The following is a 24,630-nucleotide window of genomic DNA, read 5'->3' as shown; positions in this document are numbered from 1 at the left end:
ATTCCAGAACATCACAAGTACTGAATTTTACAACTAGGTGAATTAGTATCCAGGATTTTCTTGTAGGAAATTTTAACTCATTCTTCCCATTCTTTTAAAGGAGAAGCCCACATCTTTAACCTTCTATAAAATAATTACTTTTAAAAAAACTTTTAAAATAATTTCTAAGGAAATTATTAATTCAATTTTTCCACAAGAGCCAATGTCTCAACCCAACTGATTTTCTAAATAAGTGCTTATTTGAGCAGTATATTTCAACTATGAAATGTAATGCAATACGTGCAATACACAAACACTATTGTCAGCAAATGACCATTTTGCTACGTTACTCTCAGCCTGCCAGAGACATAACGCAGTATTTCAGCTTGCTGAGAATATCGGAAATCCCTATCCAAATGTCGCTCCTCACAATGTTCAATAGGCCTCCCTGAAAATCAGGTAAAGAAGGCTCTACACTGCTAGTCTCTGGCTTCAGGAACAGACATGAAATCACTGTGAAGTATGAAATACGAGCCGTGTTAATACCAAGGACAGACCTGGCATTGATATGTCATATGTAGGCAGGGGAGCAGTGAAGAAGTGCTGCTTTACCTCAGCCTCAGACCACGTCCTGTGACATGGATGATTCAGTGCCCACATGGACACACTAAATATTGCCTTCTCAGCCTCTCTGCGATAAGCGTGCACCTGAGTAATGCCATTAAATATACACAATTGCCAGCAAAACCAAAAGTATTGCCAAGTAGCTACTGCACTTTTGGAATTAGGAATTAATCTGAAGTAAATACAATAAAGATGTTGCTCGGTGTACAGGAAATACTTGGAGCATCCTGCTAAAAGAAAATACAGTAAGAACTACTTTTGGTCTCCATTTACGCCCCTGGAAATCTAGAGTCCTTCTACTAGGAGTTTCAGAAGAGCTGAAACAAATTCTGAACTATTTTGTAGTTTAAGAAACACACAGAGAATAAGTCACCGAAACCAACAAATTACTACTTGTTAGAACACAAAAACAGTAACCAAGTGTTTTTGAAAACTTGGTGAGAAATAAATATAAATAACATTCACTTTCTGGGCTGAACCACATTTGCCAAGTTTCCACCCACTCCTGACTTTAGTGCCAAGTTATAAACCCCTATAAAAATAAAGTTTAAGATGAAAAGGCTGCCAGGCTGTTAATCTCAGCAGTGCTACTTGGAATTACAATTACACAGAGACATCACCTGACTTGCCTTCCTAGGTGTATTTTTCCTTTATTATCAGTTTACTTTTTCAATCACATTAGAATATACTGCCATGCACATACTCCCAATAAACAAACCAGATTCTAGTCACTTCAACCACTTCAATAATAAAAGGTTACCATTAACAGTTACGCTGGATGGAAAAAATGTGCATTACTCAACTCCTCAAGACTCTCTCCTTCTCTAACACATTGCCCATATCAGATTCTCTGTTGTTCCTTGGTAGGGCTCTGCAGAGCTGGACAGGAGCAAGCCTGAGACTACCCCAAGATGGAGACTGGCACTGCCCTGGGAGGCAGGCCAGCTTGCCAGCAACACTCCAAGAAAAAAAGGGATACAGAAGCCACAAAGCTGCCGTGACACCAATGTTCTGCCTCCAATCTTCCTGAGACAGGGTTTTTCCGATTGCATCCTCCATCTTCCATGTTCCTACCCCATTACAGTCTTTCCCTTATCCTTCCCTTGTTTGCTGTTGCTCCACTCAAACTGGGGATACATTTATAGCTCTCATAGTCCTGTATGAACTGGCTGGTACTTGAATATATTGGAATACAAAGCAGTGAAGACAGAGCAGCAGGGCCTTAAACTGGGAAGGAAAGGGCTCCATAGACATGTCCTGCCTACATTCAAGTACTGCTGATAAACTTCCTCTGCTAGCGATGCCTGTGCTAGTTCAACAAAAGCTGGTCCAGGAGGCGGTTACCCACCTCCACCTGTGGTGTGACCACAGCAAAAGACATGGCAGCATTTCTGTTTTCTCCCTGCATCGCACTGCCTGGTATATGCTTCTGCAGCTCTTTGCTTGAAAAGCTCTTGTAATCCAAGAAAAATGGTACTCCCGTACTTCAGAGCTACCCACCCTTCTGAAGCCATACACTAGGTAGGCAGATACAAGGTGTCTGGACAACAGGTACTGTGCTAAGTTGAGCAAGCAGCTCTCAGAGTGCTCCAGGATAGCATCTGCCCTTAATTTTCCTATATCTCCCCTACAACATGTCACTACCTCTACAAGACAGTCAGAAACCAACATAATCCCCAGAATGGGAGCAGCAAATTGTCATATTTCAATGTCCCTTTCTCTTCTTATAATGATTACCACGTGTGTGTCAATGTATTTCAACTCCATACCGAGTTAGAAACTTCCTGGCTACAGCACAAAAGGAATCCAGTGCACCCTTCCCCTTCCTCTTAACTTCTACCCAAATCTTCCTTGCACAGTCAAGTAGCTGACGCAGTCCACAGCACAATAGCTTGGGATGGTCTGCATGCAACTTTCCATTTGAAATAAAACCAGCTCAAAAGATTTAAGATCAGATTTAATTCTCCACCTTCCCTTCCCCTCACTCTTTATTTTCACTGAGTTGTTAATAGGAACATTCTGACAAACAGCCTGCGGGGCATTTAGGGCTTATGAGTGACACTAAATTGACTGACAGCACTGGAACCCAAATTCCTATGCACAGTAACGGATGCGGCAGGGAGAGCAAAAGCATAACACGTCTCCCAGCACTGCACTGCACCGAGGACCCACCAGCACCCATGACCCAGCGAGTCCTGAACTTTTCAGTCCCACGGGCATATAGGCACTTTGCCCCAGAGTAGGAAGAGGCTGGTAAAGAAACGTTTTGTAATAAGTTACTAGGCGGCAGAATTGCCATGCTTCAATTGTGATGGGATGTCACCACCCAGGGCTGTTCTCCAGTGCTTCAGAGTTTGCTTCTTTGTTTTATTATTTAAAACCTAGTGATCATAAAAGCTATTACCAGTGGTGGTCATGGCCAAGCAGGGAGAGCTCTGTGAACTGTAGTGTGCCCTGAACTCAGCTTGAGATAGAAAGGTTCCCACAATTTCTCCTGGCTTAGCACCATCCTACTCACTGGAGCAAGACCTGAACTTTGGAGCTGTGCTTGGGGGACAAAGCACTCTCTGGCACACCCTCCGCCTCAGAGAGACAGGGCTGCTGCACTACACCAAGAGGGTGCCCTCTTGCTTATGCTACATAATTACGAACTACCACTTTGTAAATAACAGAACCACTCCAGAGCACAGAAGGTGCTTTTAAAGTGGTAATTCTGTATCTTTTCATCTGTAATTAGGATAATTACTTATTTATTTTAATCACAGCCCACTTAACCACTTCAGTGCAAAGGGCTGGTCTGAGGAGTCTCATTTTCGTTCAATATCTAATCTTTGTATTTACCCAAAGTCATTCACCAACTTTATTCACTGTCTGATCTCTGCCTGGGCCATTTGTTCCTGCAGTCAGGACTGGAGAAAAAGCAGGTTGACTGGAGAGACAGACTTGATAAGAAGTTGTAACTTTTAAAATCTTTCCCTTCCTCTACTCCTGCAGGATACCAAATAACCTCAAAATAGCTATAGAGCACATACAGAAATTGTTTGGCTGCTGGCTGTGGGTAGCAACGGCCTTTATCCAAGCCTAATGGAAAACAGACAGGAAAGGCCATTGTCTGTTCTTCGTTGTGTTGCAAATCGTTCTGTTCCCACCAAAGCACAAATCACTATTTTTTTTATTTAGAAGAACCATAATTAAAAATGGGCCTTTGATTAGCATCAGTTTCAGGTGAACTGAGCAGAGTGTACTAACATTGCTGACTCTGTGCAGCTGACCTCCTCCTTCCCTTGTCCTAAAGACTAGATCCAAGTCCCTTGGGACATAGAGATCCTAACATATTTTCTGTCAGTTCTGCTTAAAAATAGTAAGTCATATTCTTCCCATGGGCTGTCCCTGGATCACACTGCTTCCAAAGGTGCTTGTCAGAAGAGAAGAATTTAACCCATGATCTTACTTTTATATATTTTAGAGTTACTGTACAGGTTCAAGAGGGCACACAGAAGTATGAACTCAGTTCACCATCATCATGTTAACATTGTCTGTAGACAGGACATGCCAGAGCCATCTGGCAGAGAACAGCATTATGTTGAAGGTGCTTTAGTGACCACCTGGTCTAATGCATGAATATTCGTCAGGTGAAATGGAAAAGGAGAAGCAGGGCAAACATTACTCAGAACTATCTGACAGAAACACAGAGAGTACTGGCTTAGGTGGACTGATGTTCTCATCTGACATAAAAATATCTCCCTTCCTGTCAAACTACTGTGACAGAAGTCTGTCCTGCTATTTAAGTACTAACCTTTTGTGGGCACCTCAACAGGGAGGTGCAAACCTCCCAGAATACCCAGTCGATTGTGCAATTCCTCCAGAAGAAACATACACATCCCTTCCTGACTCATAACATCAGAGATGGTGAAAGCAATGAGGCAGAACACAAACATCATTAAGGCAGCCATACAAACTTTTCAGATACTTTGAGTGAACAGAACACAACCCTGCCCCCAGAGTTATGTATTCTGTGAAATTCATGGGATCACAGACAGCCACATTACAGCTTTCACACCAGGAAAGATTACACCTGTACCTAAGCTTCAGGTGTTCCTTCCATTCCAATCTAATCTCCACTAATGATTACTTTCTAAAAATTCCTTTCTTTTGAGCTAACATGTCACTGTTTGGTAGCACACAAAAATATTTTTTTAAATATGAAGGAAAATTCATTTTTTAATTCTGCAGATTTTAAAAAAAAAAGTGTTTGCTTTTTAGAAAATTAAGATGACCATTCTTTACTAAGAATTCAAAAGTGGCTGGACAGGAGTCCCAGCCTCAGCACACAACTGGTCCTCACTGAGAAAAGCACTGTTTGAAACAGGAGATGTTTTAAAACCATAAAGTTGAGTTACATTATTTAAGCAGGTTTGGTCAGCAACTCTTAATTTTAAAAGGTATAATGTCACCACATGGGAGGGGCAAGCCACAGGACAAGTGGATAGGCAGTTTCCTACAGAAAGGTTTCCAGCTGTGTTGTAAAGACACATGTTCCCTAAAGCAGCACTGGCTGCAGCTCCAGCCACACACACACACACACGAGATGGCATTCAGCAGACTGCACATACCCTTCAGCCACGACACATATACTATTAAGAGTGAGAGCCATTACTCCAAAACAGCCAGAAGACATGAAAGACATTCTGCAAAGATGAAATTCATATATGCATTTACTTTAGATAAAAGTTAAGCTTAATTTAAAAAAAAAAAAACACCAAAAAAACCCACCAAACAAACACAAACCCCCAAAGGGTCTGTTTTAATTCTCTTTACAGAGAGGAATAGCCAAGAAGGCCACAAGTCATAAAGCCCCTGGAACACACTGCAGTAGATAAACTGTTTCTTAACAATGCACATGCACAAATCCCCCAAACTGGCACTTAACATCAGGGACAACTCTGAAATACAAAATGCTAATGTGGGTGTGGGAAATAGCAGTCAAGGGGTCTATAACTTGCTGAATCTTGACAACTTTAAACTTAAAGAGAGATGCCACTTTTTCCTCATGACCAATGCAAATTGATGAACTACTCTCCTCATAAAACAGCACAGCCAGTCCACAGGCTAAGATGATGTCCGTGAGTCAAAGATGATCTTCAGGTCATGTATGTCATCTAGATGCCGAAAAGCTTGCCTGTGAATGATGTTATTTTCTTTCCTTTTTCCTCAAGAAAGTGAGGAAAGTCCTATTTTTAGTGAAATAAATACAGAGTCAGGAGTGTAAAAGTAAGCAAAGGAAAAGTTATAGTAATGTCAAGAGCCACAGAGCTGACCTGAATGACCCTAACTGGTTTAGTGCCAGAGCCGCAACCAATATATCCACGCCATGAAGTGATCTCTTCTTAAAAAACTTAACATTTCTGCCTCAATCTGTTAGTTAAAAAGGCAAAACATCAGGATCTATATATGTATATATATACACATACAAACATAGATATATATATAAAACCCCCTCTATTTACAGAGTTATATACACACACGTACACGTATCAATAAACAGGATATTTTTAAAAGTCAAAAACACTGCTTGGGAAAGATCTGGTGTGCCTTTTCATGAGGCTTCCACAACATCTGCTGCAGAGGAACAATTAATAGCTATTTCTCAGAGTACCTAATGACAATTTTCCCCAGACTCGCACGGGTATTATCACTGTGCCGCAATCCTAGGTTCCTTCAGCCTGGAAATAACAAAGCTGGGAGCTCTTCTGAGTCCTGTTTCTAACCTCTCTCAACCTACAACAGCCTATAGAACCCCTTATAAGAAAACCAGATTGCTCTGTCTATCCGTTATGGGAAGTAAGCAAGCATACTTCCAGGAACATACAGCACACAAGTAACAATACAGTAATACTGGAAAAATCAAAAAGCAGCTGAAGCAGATTCTCAATTTAAGGAAGGTATGAAAGCTTTTTCTTACATTCCTGATCTGTTGAAATAGAAATAACTGAGCCCTCCCCCTTTAAACTGAAAAGCCTCATCATTTCACAAAAACTTCAAGACAGCCACAGTCTCAAAACTCCCATCCACAGAAAGCTATATTTTGACAGCCACTGATGGCAGGAGCAAAGATGAAATGTTCTTAATATGCAGACAAAGAAAATATGTCTTTTTATTTTTAAGTTCACAATGTATTTATTTCTCCCCTCTGCCTTCGTAACTTCCTCCCACCGAGCTAAGTTGTGTCATCAGGCAAAAAGAAAAAATTCACACCAGTTAAGAGTTTCAGTTGTGAAAGAATTCTGATACAGTGATAGTCCTTCTGACAAAAATAGAAAGCATGACACTTGGAAGTGAAACATCTATTGAGAAATAGAGCTAAAAAATATTCTAAACGCTACAAACCCAAAACACTGGGCAACGAGTAGGTAACTGGCACAAGTTTGATCCCTTGACAATGACGTGAGCTGCATGGCAAAGTTCTGAAACAATTCTCTCCATACATACATAAATACACATGTATATAGTTACTTACAAAGTGTTATTTTTACTTATGTATCTATTTGTTAATTAAATTAAAAACCAACACAAGCCTTTTAAACAATTATTCAAATCCTGAATTTCAACAACATTGAATACCTTCTCCCAGCTTCAGCAAGTTCAGCATCTAGAGAAACGAGATGAGCAGTTCTTAGATTGAGAGCAGTAACCCCGTGGGACTGGGCAGGAGAAAGACAGTTTGAGAACCACTGAATTAAGCCATTGCTATCTAATTGTCATCTGTTAATATGTAACCTTTATTAAAAATGGGGAATTCTGATTCTTCATTCAAGTAGGTTTAAACACAAACCCAGTCATATATGCACAACTGCGTACTAAAATGCCTTGCACCCCTCAAAAATAAGAACAATTAAAAAGTAAATAAAGAGAGTTTGAAAAAGGCTTCGCATAGTAATATTAAATTCATTCACAGTGCACATTCTGAACAAAATTGTAATACAAACTAGATAGCTTAATTACCACATCAAATGATTACAGACATCCATGAGGGGAAGAGAAAGTTCGCAGAAGAATGGTAAGCTTTTCGTTTCCCAACCACTGTTCATTTTCCATTAGAACTGTGTTAATATAAGCTCTCCTTCAAATATATACATGTATCCCAAGGAGACTGGAAAGAGTGGACATCCTATTATAAACTCACTTGTGTCCTCGCACATATCCCAGGTTGTAGGCTCCAAGCCAGAAGGAGACAAAAAGCCTCCATCCTCAGACCAGCCAATTCTCAAATCTGTCGTATAACTCTCGTGCCGCTGAGTAAACTGTGAATGTCTTAAAACCTTAAGAGGCTGGGGCAGGGCGAGAGAAAAAATTCAAGCAGAATTTTCTTCTAGCATCATTCTGACACAAGTCAAAATTACCATGCTGAGCTGAACTAACTGAAAACTTTTTTTAAATTACAAGCGTAAATAGTTTAACTGTCTTTTTGGTGAGTTCAACAGAATGCACACTGAGAATGTTTACTTGAGATTTGATACAATTCCATTTGTGTACAGCTTTCACATCTGTTGCTAATGAGATCAAATTATTGATTGTTCACTTTCTTATATTTATTTAAATATTAACTATATACTCAGCAACCTGAGGCTTTTTTTTTTTTTTTCCCAGAGAACTTTTTATTTTTGCCTGGCTTCAGTTGTAATTACTTTGATCTTTCAGAGTGCATAATTATTTTACTGTTTATTTATTTCTATGAGAAAGGAAAAAAGTTTGACCTAGGAGATCTATATGTGGCAATTTGTAACAGAATCACATAGCTTATGTTTAGGAAATCATGGTTTTGATTAAGAAGCAACCATTTAGTTCCCACTGTTTTATTAAAACAGACATTAGCAGATAATAGGAAACACATTTAACACTGTAGGCTGCATTTAGTTTGCAACGTCAATAAAGTTATTTTGAAGCCCCTTCCTATTTCACATTTACCACAGCTCATGTGAATTGTTTTTTGCTTTTACTTTCTAAAAACCAGCTCTAGAGTTACAAATGGATATGGGTGCTGGTCCCAAAGACTCTAAATTATAGTTTTACCCAATCTATCCAGATTACATCCCAGAAAACGAACTGCTGCATCATCCATACACCTTCACGGAAAACCTAAGTCCTTCTTTTTTATTATTATTATTAAAGGAGTATGTGATGACTGAAGCATATAACTCCTGTCACTGATTTTGCATACTCACTGAGCTGTCCTGTAGTAATATCTGGCTACAGAAAAGAAACAAAACGTCATGAAAACAGAGATGATGAGGAATTGAAACCATTCAAAGAAGTGCAGAAGTCTTCCTGTTTCCAGCAGGGTTAGATTACTGCCCTGAAGTTGCATGGCTGTTTACTCTCCATGCACCACTGTACCTGCCATAGACTCTTTGTTTTCTCTCCCACTCGTATGGTTGATGAATCAACACTACTTGAACTGCTTTATAGCAGCTTGTGTTTACTTCACACATACCTTAACCTTCCTTCTTCTCCTCCTACTAACACACACATACACTTCCAAACAGCAACGACTGGCTGTGTCTCTTTGAATAGCACAAATACAGAGTTATCTGGCAAACTCTTCAGGTTTGGATCCTTGACCTCTTGATTGAGGTCTCATTCTGCTTTTACTGCACTTAACAATTTAACTGTGCACTTACTAAGTAAAAAAAGTAAGAGCTTAAAGAATTCAATGCTCTAAGAATGGAAGAAAGTGGAAGACAGCAGTGTGCTAGAAACACTCAGAAGCTGTAGTGGCATCTCTACAGCTAAGAACACTACAGTTAAGGGTCTCCACTGCCTCTGCAACTGGCACCCTTGCCCAGTTTGGAACAAAGTTAAAAAAAAAAAAAAAAAGCCCGTCTCTGTTCTCCTAGAATGGCAAGTAAAAGCAAACGGTGATGACCTTGAAGCTGTTTGGTTCCTTTGATTGTTTTTTAACCAAGAGGATATGTTAGAGCACTTTGAATAAAATTCTTTATTAAGAGACACCATTTAGAGAAAAGAAACACTTCTGAGCCACACAATGACAATTTACAGAGATAAGAAACTATCCCTTTTATTTGGCACAAGAGTAGCCATGTACTAAAATGTCCAATCAACACTTTTACTTCAAGCCTATATCATTTTAGTAGGTGAGAAGCAACACCTCCATTCCCTCATCTGCATTGTTACCCCACTTCTGCCTGAGCAATCTTCCTTCTAGACAGAAATATTTTTTTACCATTAAAAATTCTTCTTTTTTTTCCCCCCTAGTGAAAATCTAATCACTGCACAACCCAGGCCTGAGCATCTTACAGGTACACTGCACACAAGCCAGACATGCAGAGGAAAACCAGATGCCTCAGAACTTGTTCTGATATTTTATGCAATTTTGTTTCATGTGTTCCTAACTTAAGCAGCAGACTCTTTATGGTATTATTATGCAGATTTCTAGTCTGTCCTATGGAAACTAAACAAGCAACCTTTCATAGCTCGTGTATGCCAGCCATTTTGAGAGAACAAGACAGCAGAGTCTTTTTGAAAGATGCTAATCTTCAGGTGACTAAAAATACAATGGCTTCGCAAGGAGGACAGGACATTACCCTACTTCTCCATAATGCTTGTGAGTCCTGTTATGATCTTCCTGGCCACTGAGAGGATCACAGACAGAACCAACAAAAATAGCCTACGTCTTCTTTCAGACAATGAATCATCCCTTCAGTGATGTAACACAGAGAAAAACTACAAAAAAAAACCCAAAAAACGATTACAGGGTAAAGCTAATCTCCAAAGCTGATGGACATTCGGGGAGAGAGGAGCCAGTTGGTGGTGTGGAAAAGCTTCTGACTATCCCCAAACTCCTGCTCAGAACACATGTGTGTTTTAAAACAAAAAACCTACCAAAACAAATGGCTGAGCGCACACACAAGTCCCTTCCCAAAGGAAAGGGTGAATTAAAGAACAAACTACACATGACAGATGCTTGTCACATCACTTCATGTACTATTAGGTGATCAGATATTTCAGCGGTGAGGGTGGGATGAACTTACGTAGAATACTTTTACTGCCTCAGGCATTCACTGCTAACCAACTAATAAAATTTCACTTTAGAAAAAATACAATGGACTATTTTCATCTTAACTTCAGTGGATGCAGCACCTCATTATTCAGCAATGTCTCCTAACAATCTGGTATTAAATGCACCACTGGTATCCAGATTCCACATGATAAAATACAGCAGGAATGCCAGTACACTTAGTAGTATTGAAAACAGAGCAATGGCACATGTAACTTCGAAAGACAGTTTTTTAGCTTTCATGAACAAAAGGCAACTAAGGTAATTTACATAGCAATTTAATTTTTAAATCCAGAGCTACTGGAACGTTTTTTTTCCCAAAATGTTTTAGCTTAATTCAAAACACAGCTGATCTTTCAGCACAGCTAAATGGGATATTTTAAGCATGTTTTAAGTGGCCTGTGTTTTCACGCCAGCCTTGTTTGTAAAGTATCAGATTTAATTTCAAATGTGCTGTGACTGTGCCCTCTTTGTAGACAAATTCACTAGTACTATCGTAGCTTATTATCACTTTTACTTAAAGCAAATAATCTCAAACTGTCAGCAGAAGTTCAAGAACTTGGAAAGTCACAAAAAAAATCAATTTACCTTTAATCTTCTTGTACTTTTTGTACCATCTCCCAAACTCCTGGCACTTGGTTGCTGACACATTGGCATAGTATGTGCTATTTACAATGGATGAAATCATACTCTGGAAGTACAGAAAGAAAGACAAAAATTGTTTTAAAATATCTTGCACAATTAGGAATCTTTTCCAGGGGGAGTGAATGACACGCAAGTGCACAATGATCATCCATTTACAACTTTAAAACCAAAAGAAGTGCCTGATCAGTACACAAAATTGGATATATTCCCCATTCTATATTCCCAGCCATAATTAAAATTAGAAAATAATAATTATTATTTTGCATAATAATGCAGAAAAGATGCAGTGCAAATCTAGACTGAGACCTGCAGCTCAGGCCACCGAGGGCAGTCCTACTTTACTTTGTACTTGTGATATTACAATATCTAAACTTCAGTTGCATGACAACAGGCGGTGCCATGCTGGGGAACACATGCTCACTGCAGCCAGGTGAGAACAAGCATGATTTAGGAACCAGATCCTAAAGGTACTATTAGATGTTCCAGCATGCATAATCCAAGTAACACTTTTCAGATGTTTCTGTTCTGCTTCCAAATGCAGCGAGACCACACAGCCAAGAATCAGAGAACATCCGTGCTACTTGCTGCAGAACAACAGTTAGGCAAATAAGTTAAATTAATATAATTTATAGAAACGTGTGACTAGCCCTTGTGCGAAAAATCACCCAAAAGAGAAATTAACTGTGTCATTCAGAGAGAACAGAACTACACATACTACAACACAGAACAGACAAAAAACACAAAAAAGCTCAACAAAACTGAAATATCACTTGCTTAACCACCACCCCTCTCTATTCTCTGCAAATTCCCTCTAAGCAACTCTTAGTACATGCCAACTGAAGCAGAGAGGAGCAGAGTTGTTTTGCAGCACCTGATACCCATAAAAATGGTATTTTCTATCTGGGATGCTTCTGCCCGTAGGGTAGGAAAAAGCCTGGTTACCGGTAATTCTTCCTTTCTTTTTTTTTTCCCTCCCTTCATCCATTCTGTAGAGGAGGCATTTTTTTTAACAACAAGATTTTGCTTTCCTTTTTCCCCCCCAAACTCTTTCAGGGTCAAATCATTCCCAAAACGTTTAGATCTCTAGCAAGAGAATGCAATCTAACACCACTAACACACGGCAGCCAATGCACCTTCTCCAGAAATCACATTTTCCTTATGCCCTCCTTCCTCGTTTACGTCAAAGGTCAGAAAAAGCCCTGGCACACTGTATGACCTTTCTGCACAGAGACGATAGTGTGAGGATGATCTCACAGCTTGAAGAAGCTATTTACCGTAGGTTCAAGCTCTGGCCCACTGGCCTCTGCAGGCTCTTGTGCAAAATGGAATCTTGGCCATCTCTGGAAAGCTACAAAGCTTACACATTGGCTTACTTTTAACAATGCTTTAAAACAAAAAAAAAAACCACCTCCCTCTTCCAGATTTATCAAGTCTTCTACCCCATTCACTACAATATCACAGGACTCTTGCTGTTCCTGAACTTTTGAGTTTTGAGGACTTGAAAAATGTGAGCAAAACTGAGAGACTTAAGATAACTAGATGGTGCAGATTAGTTTCAGTCTTCAACAGGTAATTTCACTTTCAGTAAAGAGGCTCTTCTGCCTTTTCACTTTAACTTTTCCACTCAAAGGCTGCTAAGTGCTCTGGAGTAGAATGTGAAAGCTATGAAATAAGAGCCCTTTTAAGCGGCAGCTTCAATTTCTAAAACTGAGGTTCAATTTTCTAATTAAAATCAATATTTTGAGACATAAACCTAGCATTGTGGCAGTCAGCAACAATTCCCTCCCCATAAATCCTCCCTTGCTCCAAGTCATTTTAACAAGGAATAGTATTCTGAAAGCCTGACATGGAGATAGCCTCTGCTAAGGAAGGATTCTGAACAAAGTTGAGCTGAGATAACTTGGTTTTTTTTCAGAGTCACTTCAGTTAAATTTCCAGTCACTAAGGAAGGGTGGAGAAATTGTTTAGCTCTGTCTACATAACAATTTGCTATGTTCTTCCTCTTCCCCCCACCCCAATTCCTCTAGTTCTACAATAAATCATCATTACGGAAATTGTAGGGCTATTAAATATCTCAAAATATATTAACCCATTAACCTTTATCTGAGAAAGCAAAGCTTAAACTATATAGTAAAATCAAATAGTAAATCAATCATTGGTGAAAAATCCCAGGACAGATTCTCTTCAACTGCTTGAGAGTAGAGCAGGGAAAGGAACTTTAACAATGGAAAGGATTCCTAGAGGTATTTCTGCTAGGAATCTTGGTAAGTCTGCAGAAAGGAAATATCCACTCAGGAGAGAGTGGCAAAAAGAACTATGACTAATTGCAAATTTCTGAAAAATGCATATTATTCCTGGGAAGATCCCAAAAGGAGGAGTAGATTATATGCAGTAGCAGATATGTTTGCTATGCGTGTGGCCATGACAGCCATGTGGAATGAAAATTGCTTAGACCAAGAGCTAAGAAATGTCCACACAAAGAAAACCTGGTGCAGTAAGTTCAAGGAGAAAAATATGGGATGTGTTCACATCCCAAGAAATCTTGCTCCAGCAAAGATACAAAACTCATGGTCAGTGCTGAAATGAGTTACAATATACAGGAAAGACAAGAGGTCTCTATGCAAAGATGGAAATGCTGAAATAATTGGATTTCTTTCTGCCACACACACTCCCCCCACCTACCCTCCTTCCCCCTGCTTGGTTAACTGGGATTTATTTGTTTGAAAAGGAGCTGTATGCTAAGGGTAGCTAAGCTGCAGCCACATAATACACCTAGCAGAAAAAAAACCAGAACAATTTTAAATCAAAGTGAATGATTACATTTCCCATTAGCGGCAATCAGAATCCCCATCTGGGCTGCATGGAGAGCTCGGGCACTGAGAACCAGAGACGAAGTACCATCGCTGGTGGGAGTAAGAGCTCCCAGCGCTGCCCCTCTCCACTGCTGTACTTGAGGCACTGTGAACACATTAATACACAGCAGCATTTACTCTGCAGTTTGACTCCTAAGAGACCACTCTGCAATTTGCTGCTGTCAATAATATATTAACCACAAGGGGGTTGTAATAACATTTCACATTTGGCACGATATTTTTTTAAAACTGATTTGGGAGAAGGAATTGTATTAGAGGCATATTCAGATGACGGTAATAGACAGCTCCTATACAACCTTCCATTGTATATTTTGCATTTTGTGAGCCAAAACAAAAGAGACTGGAACTTTTTATGACAATAACGACAATAATAATACAAGCTGCATTCTTGCAGTCCTAGTTCAAGGGTTAGTCACTGCTCAAGGTCACTTACACCTCTGCTTAGAAGTAAGCAAGCTCAATTTTCTACAGGAGAATCTCCTTTTAGCTTAGTCCACTAAATAAATACTGGGGCAAGGGTTTTTGCTGCTACAGTCCTCCCATCAGTAATTTTGTAAATATATTTCAGACTGAGGCTATAGCAGGAGTAAACCAGCTGCAGCATTTCCACCTGGTAGGCTTTGAAACTGAAGTGGGAAGAAAAAGACGCAGACAACAAATGAATTCTGCATATAAAATTATGCATAGTTTAGTTATACTGGATATTGAAGAAGACTGGGCAGAGACAACCATATGCTGCAATCATCATTAGCTGACCAGATTCCACAGATAATTCTATTTAAAGAAATTACACTTAAACTGTGTGAAAAGAAAAATACTTTCGTATTCAACACACTTACGCTCTGTGCATATCTAGAGTCACTGCTTGCTATTCCTTTAGTAAATAAGGCAAGTTACATAGCTTTTCCTTACACAGCCTTTCCGTTCCTATTAGTTCAGCAGACCCAACACAGCTAAGGAAGATGAGGAACATGATTCCTACCAATTGCAAAGACCTAAATTCTGCACTGTATCTCACCTCTGTGCTTTCCCTGGAGTTGTAATGAGAACACAGTGAGGCAAATTTGTGCTGGTTATACATAGAAAGAATTCCCTTGGTTCACGGGGGCTTTGGATCATGAATTGTAGTATGAGCGTACAGTGTAGCGTGAGCAAGACAGGCAACCACAGGAGAAAACACATTGGATACAGGTTAGCAAAGCAATGGATTTTTAGCAAGCAAGGATTACTGATGTTTTGACTTTTTAAAGATACAACAGACAGATTAACCTATGCTTCTAATAAAGTTTTTAGAAGGCAACATATTTTTCACTCCTAGCAAAATTACTTGGTCTGGGTGCTTCTTCTGTTTTTTTCTGAGAGGCAAGGAGGTCTCAGTCATGAAAATTTTATTAATCTCTTTTTATGGCAATCTGAAGTACAAATAGAACTCACGATATCTGTAGGAACCTGTGTCTTAGACATGACATCACTACCACTTTTAAAGCAGTCAAGGAGAATGAGACTGAGTTTTTGTTCTTTTTTTAGCATAACTGCATATACATTTTTTGTTGCTGTTTCCTAGAAATTGGGGCACAACTGTTAAAACAGCATAATTTTTATCATAGTTGGAGGCTGATGAGAGCTACCTATGGGTTAGGGGAGGAGGCAGGCCTCTGCTAGTGGGAAGAAGCAACTCAAATCTTGCAGTTGAGGATCATTAGTCCTACTACAAAAGGTTCAGAATGAAGAATTTACATCTCTCTGAACAGCAGGATAAAAATCAACCAATTCATTCATAATTTCCACTTGGCAACCCACTATGAAAACATGGTATAAAGAGAGTCTTTTTCATATTAATTAGAATTTCTCCTTTCTAAAGAAAACAAGAAACTGATTTGATATTTATGAATTATTTAGTCTAAGCCCTTTACTGAGCAAGTATGATCTTTAGATCTTGTAAATCAGGCTTTCGCTAAGCCTGTTAAAAAGACTGACCTGTGAGAGAGGGCATTCTTTGGCTAATGTGCTCTGATTCATCTCTTTGAGCAGTTCCTTTAAGGCATTGCGAACTGTGGCGTGGTTCCACTGCTCTGCTGGCAAGTCTTCCAACTTTGAACAACTGTTAAAAAAGAAAGCAAAAAGTAGATAGAATCATCACCTTCACAGATGCTTACTCTTTGCATACGAGACCTGTAAGGAGCGAGCACAACCCTGGAGTTCCCTGCTCAGCCAGCCCATCAAGGTGTTTCTCCCTTCTTTCCCCTCCCCACCAAGCCTGCTCCCAGAAGATGTGTAAGTTTAACTAAAATAATGACAATACATTGCAGGATCAGCAGCTAATCCTACTATGACATTATATGTGTGCATAACCATTCCCTCTGGGGCCTGGTGGAGAGCAAGGAAACTCTGTAAAGCAAGCCCCAGAAATGGCTGGATAAAGCCATCCTCATCAGACAGAGAAAGATACTCCCGCTGGGATAGAAAAATAAAGATATATACCACACTGTCACTAACAAAATCACTAAACAGTAAGGGACCACATTGTGTGGATGCAAGGCTTTGAGCAGTGAGTCTGAAAAATTAATTTTATTTTATACCAGTTCTAATACTGTCCTCATCACTGAAGTATCCAAGAGCCTTTCAGAAACACATTAAGCCATATGCCCAACATCTGTCACATGTAGTTCGTTCTCACTTTCATTCTACAAGAACTGCATATGTAGTGAAGCTTTTGTCTTCATGTGACTTGTGCCTCTTTTAATTTAACAAGCGTATGGTCTGTGTCTACATACAGGGGGACAGACCCGAGAAACACATCAGAAAGTTGGGAGTAGCTTGTCATTGCCATTCATGCCTGAGAAACTTAATGCACTCTTTCCAATCAGCCTCTGAGGTGGGTCTGCCTTCTGCCTACACAGCTGGGCTTTACCCTCAGAGTTGAAAGTTCAGTTGTGCTTGAGGAGTTCAAGTAGTCAATGACCATCTTTATCTCAAAGTCACGGGCTATCTTTTATTTACACAGCATCCAGGCATTCAAGCACTTTAAAGATAAAGAATGAGACCTTGATCTTGGGTTGATACCCTCTGGTAATACAGATGTGAGGATAGGCTCGACGGACTTTTGGTAGCTCATACTTCTGAGGAGATGAGTTACTGCACTCCAGTTTTATAGCAACAATAGGCTCTAGATGCTCTTTGACAACTGTGCTGCGGAGACGCAGTCTAGCTGAGAAATGACAGCAGTATATAAACCCAAGGAAATGCCCGTTAGTGGGAACTGGAAATCCCAAGCCCCATCAGAGATGTTACAGGAAAGAAATGTTGCTGTTTGGGAGGTTAATGGCAGTAAGGCACCAACTACTTCCGAATTCTAAACTGAACTGAACAGTTGGAGGGTATGTACCTGCCACCAAAGGACACAGACACACATCCCAGTGGACCCCTCTTCTATTCAGGTCGATCTTCAAAGAACTGTGGGCAAATTATTTCAGGCTGTCTGTTATTTTTGCTTCTTTCCTCTGATATGTCCTGGCCACAGAGCTACAGCAGACTCTGCAATGTAGGCTTACCAGCAGGTCTAGAGAATGCCATGCACTGCCAGGGACCTGCCACAACTCCTAACGCAGACATCAGTAACTATTTGAGGACTCTTTTGAAGGCTAATAGAGAGAAGGGAGAGAAAAAGGGGGAGGTGGGGAAGGGAGGGCAAGTAAGAGTAAAAGTGTCAGGAGCTTTTGCTTTTCTAATCAGAACTAGCGTTCAGGAAGGAAAATATTTTCCAAATGCCAAATAGAGCTGCAGTAACACATCCCTTTCTTGTCTTCTCGCCTTTTCACTGGGAAGACCACTGGAGAAAAAAAAGGAAAGTCAACAAGCTCCCCTTCTCCCCATCTCAGCAACTGGCATTGAATATCTGGATTCTCACAATGCAGCCCCTGGAAAAAGGCAAGGAGTTTATTTTTTTGATACAGTAATGCTTCGAGAATCCATTAAATTAGAGATTGTGGAAAGGTCTGCCTTTAAAGGCCCCATATCTTTACTTGATTGAGTTTCTGCTGCTTTCCTCTCTGCTACCATATTGCTCCTTCAGAGAACATACAAAATCAGTTGGAACACGCACCAAAAAGCTGCCAGGTGACCCACCCTCCTTTTAATTTTTCTTTTCATTTCAGCAAAATACCAGAAATTAATGAAGACAGGATGTGCTAATCTCTGTAGTAACTCTGTTACCGACAGAGCAGCTCAAAGAATAGAGAAGGACAGATGTTCAGAAACACCCACCTTTGTAATTGGATTTTCAATGTCACAACATGATAGACATCTTGTAGCATGTCGGCTACTGTCGCATCTGGTGCGTCAGTCACGTAACTGAGAGGGAGGGGATTCCACCTCCCAAGCTTGATTATTCCTGAAAAGAAAACAAAGAAACGCATACTTTGTATTTTATCAGGCATTTACTAAACTCTTCAATAAGCTTGTTTGTTCATGAGAATTAAGATCTGCCTTGAGGTTTATTGCAGTCTTGCTCAAAAGGATGCGTTGTACTGACTCCTGAAGCAAACAATGGCGAAGAGTAGGAACAGATTTTAAATTCTTAGCAGAGAGTTGCTGACATGTTCCTGGCTCTTAAATTACTTGAAGGAAGCACAGGAAGCTTCCTCCTTTCACATCATTCATCATCCCACTAAAGTGTAGTTCTCTAAGTTAGAACGAGCTTTAAATACTCTATAGTTCTGATTTTGCAGTCTACGAAATGCTTCAGTAAATAAATGCATCGGGTTTGACTTGAACAAGAAAATTCCTATGTGTGGGCTTTCAGCACACAACCTAGTTACAATCTAAGCATGGTATGATTCCAAGTGTGTATGGATGGCACTGGAAATCCATGAGGTAGGAGGAGTTCACTCCCAGCTACAAGTTGCACTATGCAGACGGTTGCTTTTCTTTGTGGAAAAAAAACCCAACTGCAAGCTGCTGACCACAGGTCAAAAATAACATTTTGGGGGCGGGGGGAATGCTGTAAGTCCTATTTCTACTTCTGTTTGTTCTTTAATAGGGATCATCACCTCTTCTGGATGAGCGTGTCACAAAGACTGTAAACTTGGATGGTAAACCATTTGGTGCAGAGGTATTATTTCTGTTTAGACAATTGCAGAGGGCCCACCCACACCAAAAACAATGACTAATACCCAGGAATGACTTCCAGGAAGATGCCAAACAAAGAAAGCCACAGTGACATCTTACATGAGAGCAAAGCAGTTCAGCCTTGTTCTGCACTCTTGCAACTACTGCTTTTATTCCCTCCTCTGCCATGTTGCCATTGCCCCACTGTTCCGCTCACATAACCTTTTTCTCAGCACAGTGCTACAAGACACCAATCACCTTTTCTCCCATTTAAACTGATGCCTTTTGAGCTCTGCTTATATGCTTTTTGAACTTTCAGAAAGACCATCTGTAAACTCTACTACCAGAAATACACTAATAGATGAGAAAACTAGTTCCTTAACAGGAGCTCCAGGAACCTTCTTTGGGTATCTGGAAGGATGCTGTGATGCTAAGAAACTTCACTTCTCTCCTCACTTTCTATTCCCAGTTCTTCACCAGCTCTGGAGCTAATCAGACTGAAACAAATGGCAAAGGCCTTTTGTCCTGTTCTCCCAAATTTGATCATAAAATAAATACCACCTCTGAAACAGCGTAACACAGCTTCTTGCACAGAGGCAATGACAGAACACAATGCTTATGAGCCCATGAAATAACTCCTATGGAATATTTTTTCCCATTCCTACACGGATAGAGGAGGAAATAATTTTAGTACAACGCCTTTTCTGTAGCACTTAAATGTTTGCATTTACCATTGACGTAATGCTTTGCAAGGTATTCTATCACCACATACTGCAAGAAGCTCAAAGCAACCGAATTCATCCTCAGTGGCACAAAATTTCACTGTAACATGTTGGTACAAACAGGCTAATATTTCAAGAGCAGATTAGAAAGCTTTTGGCAAGGGGAGATCTTGTCCAAATGAAACAAAAAGTTAGTAAGTGTTGCTTGATATCCAATGCTTGAAAATGGGACATAAACAGAACAAAAACATTTAAATGATGCACTGTTTCAGTATTAAGATTTAACAATCTGGTGCTGAATATGCTGCAGTATAAATAGTGCCTGGACTCAGATCCAGTAGAGTAACACACAGCACTCATTCACAGCACCGTATGTCTCCAGTGCTGGCTCCTTGAGTCATATTCCACTTGCCAAGAAAAGCTGTTTTTCTTAAGGGGATAGTTTACTTAATGTTATCTCTGGTGACAACAAGAAATGCATATAGTACAGCATATATTAGTCATGAAATGAGCATCAAGGGTCCACTGAGTGAAATACATGCTGGGAAAACACAGTTTAGCTGCTGACTTCCTTCACCCCCTTCTGCTATATAATAATTTAAAGCAAAATCACCTAAAAATCCAGAAATCTATACCAGCTTCACAGAACACTTGGCTTCCTATGTTTAACCACGCCAAGTTTTCATGTAATTGAAAAAATAAGCATCATATGTGCCCCATAAGTCACATCTAAATTGGTAATATTTTACAAGAGGCTTTATTTTTCATTCAATTAAGGAAAGCACTCAGAGAGCATACCATCTGCAACTGCTCGGGCCTGGCAATGCTGGCGAGAGACAAAGAGATGGTCGGGGGTCACTGAAGTTACCAAAGGTCTCCCCCATACCAAAAAAGTTTAAAAGAGAAAAACCACAGCGCTGCCACAGCACACCATGGGAAATACTATGTAAATTGCTTTACAGGAAATGTCTGCTACTAGTGGAAGTTAGGTAGATTTATTTTTTTTAAAATCCTCCTCTACAACCAGAGAGGAAATTGTTTTGGCTGGATTTAGACAAACACAGGTGTTGCCATAATGCTCAGTGCCTCTGCACGTTAACACCTGCTGCGAGTCCTTTACTCTGTGTTACAGCACTGCTGATGTGCACTGTTTTTTCAGCCGGTGTGATATGATGTGTGAAATTTTTTTTTCCAGAGCACATTAAGCTGGTCCAAACGATAGCCAGAAGCCATGGTTTCCATCCAGCTCCTCAGCAGACTTCACAGGTGGTTTATTTCATGGCACCGACCCTATACTTAAGGCAACTCTTGGGCTGCATTTGGGAAGATAACGCCAGCTTGTTGAGCAAACGTATTTTCTGCACGCTAGAAGACATGTCTGAATGACTCGTCATGGAGTGGATCAAAATTTTCCCCCTAAAAAGGCCCATTCTCATCCAGGACTGGGTGTTTCTAGTGTAACAGCAATGCCAAGATGAGAACAGCCTGGTAGCAAGGAGTCACTTCCACATACACATTTCTTATTGCTCCTCTCATTGGCTCCAAATGGTATAGCTCAAGCCTTTAAATAAACAATTTCAACTCACCTGACTCAGCTTTTATCCTACCACAACTGACACAACTGAGAGTGGGGACAGGAATGAGCAAAGGTCACTGTGTTACTAATGAATATGCTGCTGCTCCAGGAATATCACTCCTCTGCTGGCTCCAGACCTTCTCAAAATTACATGTGGATAATGCGCAGCAGATCAGACTGCTTAGGAAATCCGAAAGCACATCTTTCATGAGTTCACAAAACTCTTCTGTTAATGAGTCTGGTTCTCTTTCCTGTATCAATGATCCTTTGGGACTCTTTTTCTGTAAGAGTTTTTTGAACAGAAAGTCCAAAAGATTTCAAAGCTTGCACACACTCAAGAAATAGCCGTACACTAGAACAGCGCTTGAGAACTCCTCTAGAAATGGCTGAATGCAGCCCAGGCCAGTTAGTCAATTAAAGACAATAAACAGGACAACCAGTTTTCTCAAAAGGTTTGGTTTTTTTTTTTTCAAAACATATTTTACAAGAGATTCTCTACCCACGCTGGCTGTTGGTTCTTGAATACATGTCCTTCTACAGACAGGTCTTTTATTAAGTTTAAGCTTCAGCTTCATCAAAATGGAGATAGCAAAAAAAGACAGAGTAACCTAGTTTTAAATTTGCATAACTCCCTTTACCCACAAGAATGCCAGAACACACTAGCAGCAACCTTCTGTGAACTCGAGTATCAGGTTCATACATAACATCCACTGCAATTCACTGCTGTTGTTCCACATAGGCCAATGACGTGCCACCCTGGCAGAGTGTTTTCAGTTTAGTTTCAGTTTAGTTTCAGTTAAAATGCAGCTCCTCTGGAGAAGAAAGATAACTAAGCAAGTCAGAGCAGAACAATACACTGAACAGAAGGCTTGACTAGCTACATCATGGCTCACCTCTATAGCTAGCAAAACTTGTCACAAGATCTTCATGACCTTTATTTTACAGTATCAGCTGAAAGAGTGATACATCCAGAGCACTGGGATTATTCCTGGGACTCTGCCCTAGTGAGATGTGAACTGAATGGATGCGAGGTTGGGGCTAAAGTAGGCTTCTACAATAAATACATTAATCAGGAGCATAACAACAGCAAAAAGCAAAAAGCTGCCTTCCTAGAAAAATACTGCTGCTAAAAAAAAAGGGCAAACCATTATTATGTAACTATTCATACAGCTTATACTGTCCCAGGAAATTATTTACCTGTACGGGCTAGAAGCCTCATTTGTCTTTGCAAACAGAAAGACAGCCATAGAGTACACTCATTCTAAGAACACCACATCTGGGGTTTAGAATACATATATCTCTATCTACCTCAAAGTCTAGCTATGACAATTCTTGGTCATAAACAGAATGAGGTCCAGGTCCTGTATCTCCCAGCCACCTGCACAATTAACTTTTTATCTGGATAGTCCCACGGGAATTCCTAGGACACCTCAAGGACACTTCAATACATCACTACTGTAAAATCAAACTCTTAAAATGGGGCATTTTCAAAATTCCTTTTTGCAGCTAGACAGAGCGAACAGAACCAAAACACGCTTTGCTCTGTCACTGGCTCCCTTCACAAACTATCCCCTGCTCCTACCACCATGGTTAGACTCCTGATTTCACCTTTCACAAATGATAAGCATACCTGAGTTACATCTTAAATGGATAGTTAGGTCACACAGGAAGTTCCTATTAGCAACACCACCCCCACTTTTCTGGAGACAGCTACAAAATGAACCATGGGTAATACTTGCCCAAATATGTACAGAGAGGGAATGAGAAGGAATTTTGTGTTCTTTGGCTAAAGAGGAAAAGAAGGAGAGCAGAGAATACTGATTCCTTACCAAACATTGTTAAGAAAATCACTTGTCAACACTAAGCAGATAAACCATCTCAATCCCTGAAGCACAACACCAAAAAGTCTCATTTTCAACAACATAAGCAAATGTAACCTGCTGAGACTCATATAGGGTGAGATATTAAAGCAGACAATTGGTCCCTTGTGGACTGATGGACACAGTCAGGCTGGCAACTGGGGAAGTGCAAAGCTTTTTTCCTACGCTACAGCTCCACGTTCACTAACACCAGGTCAGCACTGTTGCAATACAAGTTACATACAGCTCCGGCAAGAACACGTGCCTGTATGGCCAGACACAGCAAACTCTGGTGTTTATGTGAGCTTCCGAAAGGATGAGGGGATAGGCAGTGCCCAACACAGCCTAAGATCTCCTGGGCTTTACTTACCCCTTCAAAATGTTTTGAGCAAATTTGAGTCTGCAGAGTTATTCCAGCCCAGAGCTGTGCCTCACATGGCTGTGGCCATCCCAGAGCTGTACTAGATACCCTAGTGTTCGCTTCCCTGTGTCACGGGATCACAGCCTGAGTGTGTCCGACTGCAAACACAAGGTTGGGTGAAGAACACAACTGTTGTTAGCTGCTGTGTTGTGAGCTCAAATAGTTTTGTTTAAACATCTTACTTTTTAACAGCAACTCTTTACCAACACAACAGAAACTCAGGAGAAACTGCAGATTAGCATTAGCACCCAAACACTTTTGATTCCTTTTACAACTCCAAATGAAAGACCTCAATGAAACGCTCAATAAAGGCCCCTCTCCCAGGACCATCAAGCTATTTATCTACCAGCCACTACTGACAGGGCCCCCCTACAAGATAGGTAGGCTCTTGTGACATTGATTGCATCTGTTTATCCTCTTCAGGGGCAACTTTGTCCCTATGCTATAGCATGTAATTTTCCTTTGGTCAGCTGTGATTTGTTACAGAAATTAAAAACTGCCTGTCCCATGTAATAAGTACACAGAATTATTTATCCATAAATCAGTTTGCAGGAAATCACTACCCTGCAGTACATGCAGTACAGCAGGTTACATTTGCAGTACTCAGCCTGTGTTTCTAACCTGTGCCCTGGCTGTTGTAGATCATCAAAATATAACAACACAAAGGCATAATTTGTAGTTATTATTGTTAAACCAGCAAAGGGAATGACTTTTCAAGCAGAAAGGGGGGGAAAAAGCAATGGGAACAAT

General features: G+C 40.3%; 1 protein-coding gene across 4 annotated transcripts in view; it reads right to left on the bottom strand.

The window, feature by feature from the left end:
• Positions 1-24,630, bottom strand: part of SATB2 (SATB homeobox 2) — a 137,462-nt gene that overhangs the window by 57,456 nt on the left and 55,376 nt on the right. For all 4 annotated transcript variants that reach the window (XM_075093862.1, XM_075093861.1, XM_075093859.1 and 1 more), the window contains exons 4-6: positions 18,460-18,586; positions 16,174-16,297; positions 11,267-11,369 (exon numbers count right to left, since the gene is read on the bottom strand). In XM_075093862.1, coding sequence (XP_074949963.1) covers positions 11,267-11,369; positions 16,174-16,297; positions 18,460-18,586 — 354 coding nt within the window. The remainder of the gene's footprint in view (positions 1-11,266; positions 11,370-16,173; positions 16,298-18,459; positions 18,587-24,630) is intronic.

The sequence above is a fragment of the Phalacrocorax aristotelis genome, chromosome 5 (assembly GCF_949628215.1).
Source record: "Phalacrocorax aristotelis chromosome 5, bGulAri2.1, whole genome shotgun sequence".
Lineage (NCBI taxonomy): Eukaryota > Metazoa > Chordata > Aves > Suliformes > Phalacrocoracidae > Phalacrocorax > Phalacrocorax aristotelis.
The sequence above is the reverse complement of the archived record's forward strand: the minus strand, read 5'-3'. Positions and strand labels throughout refer to the sequence as shown.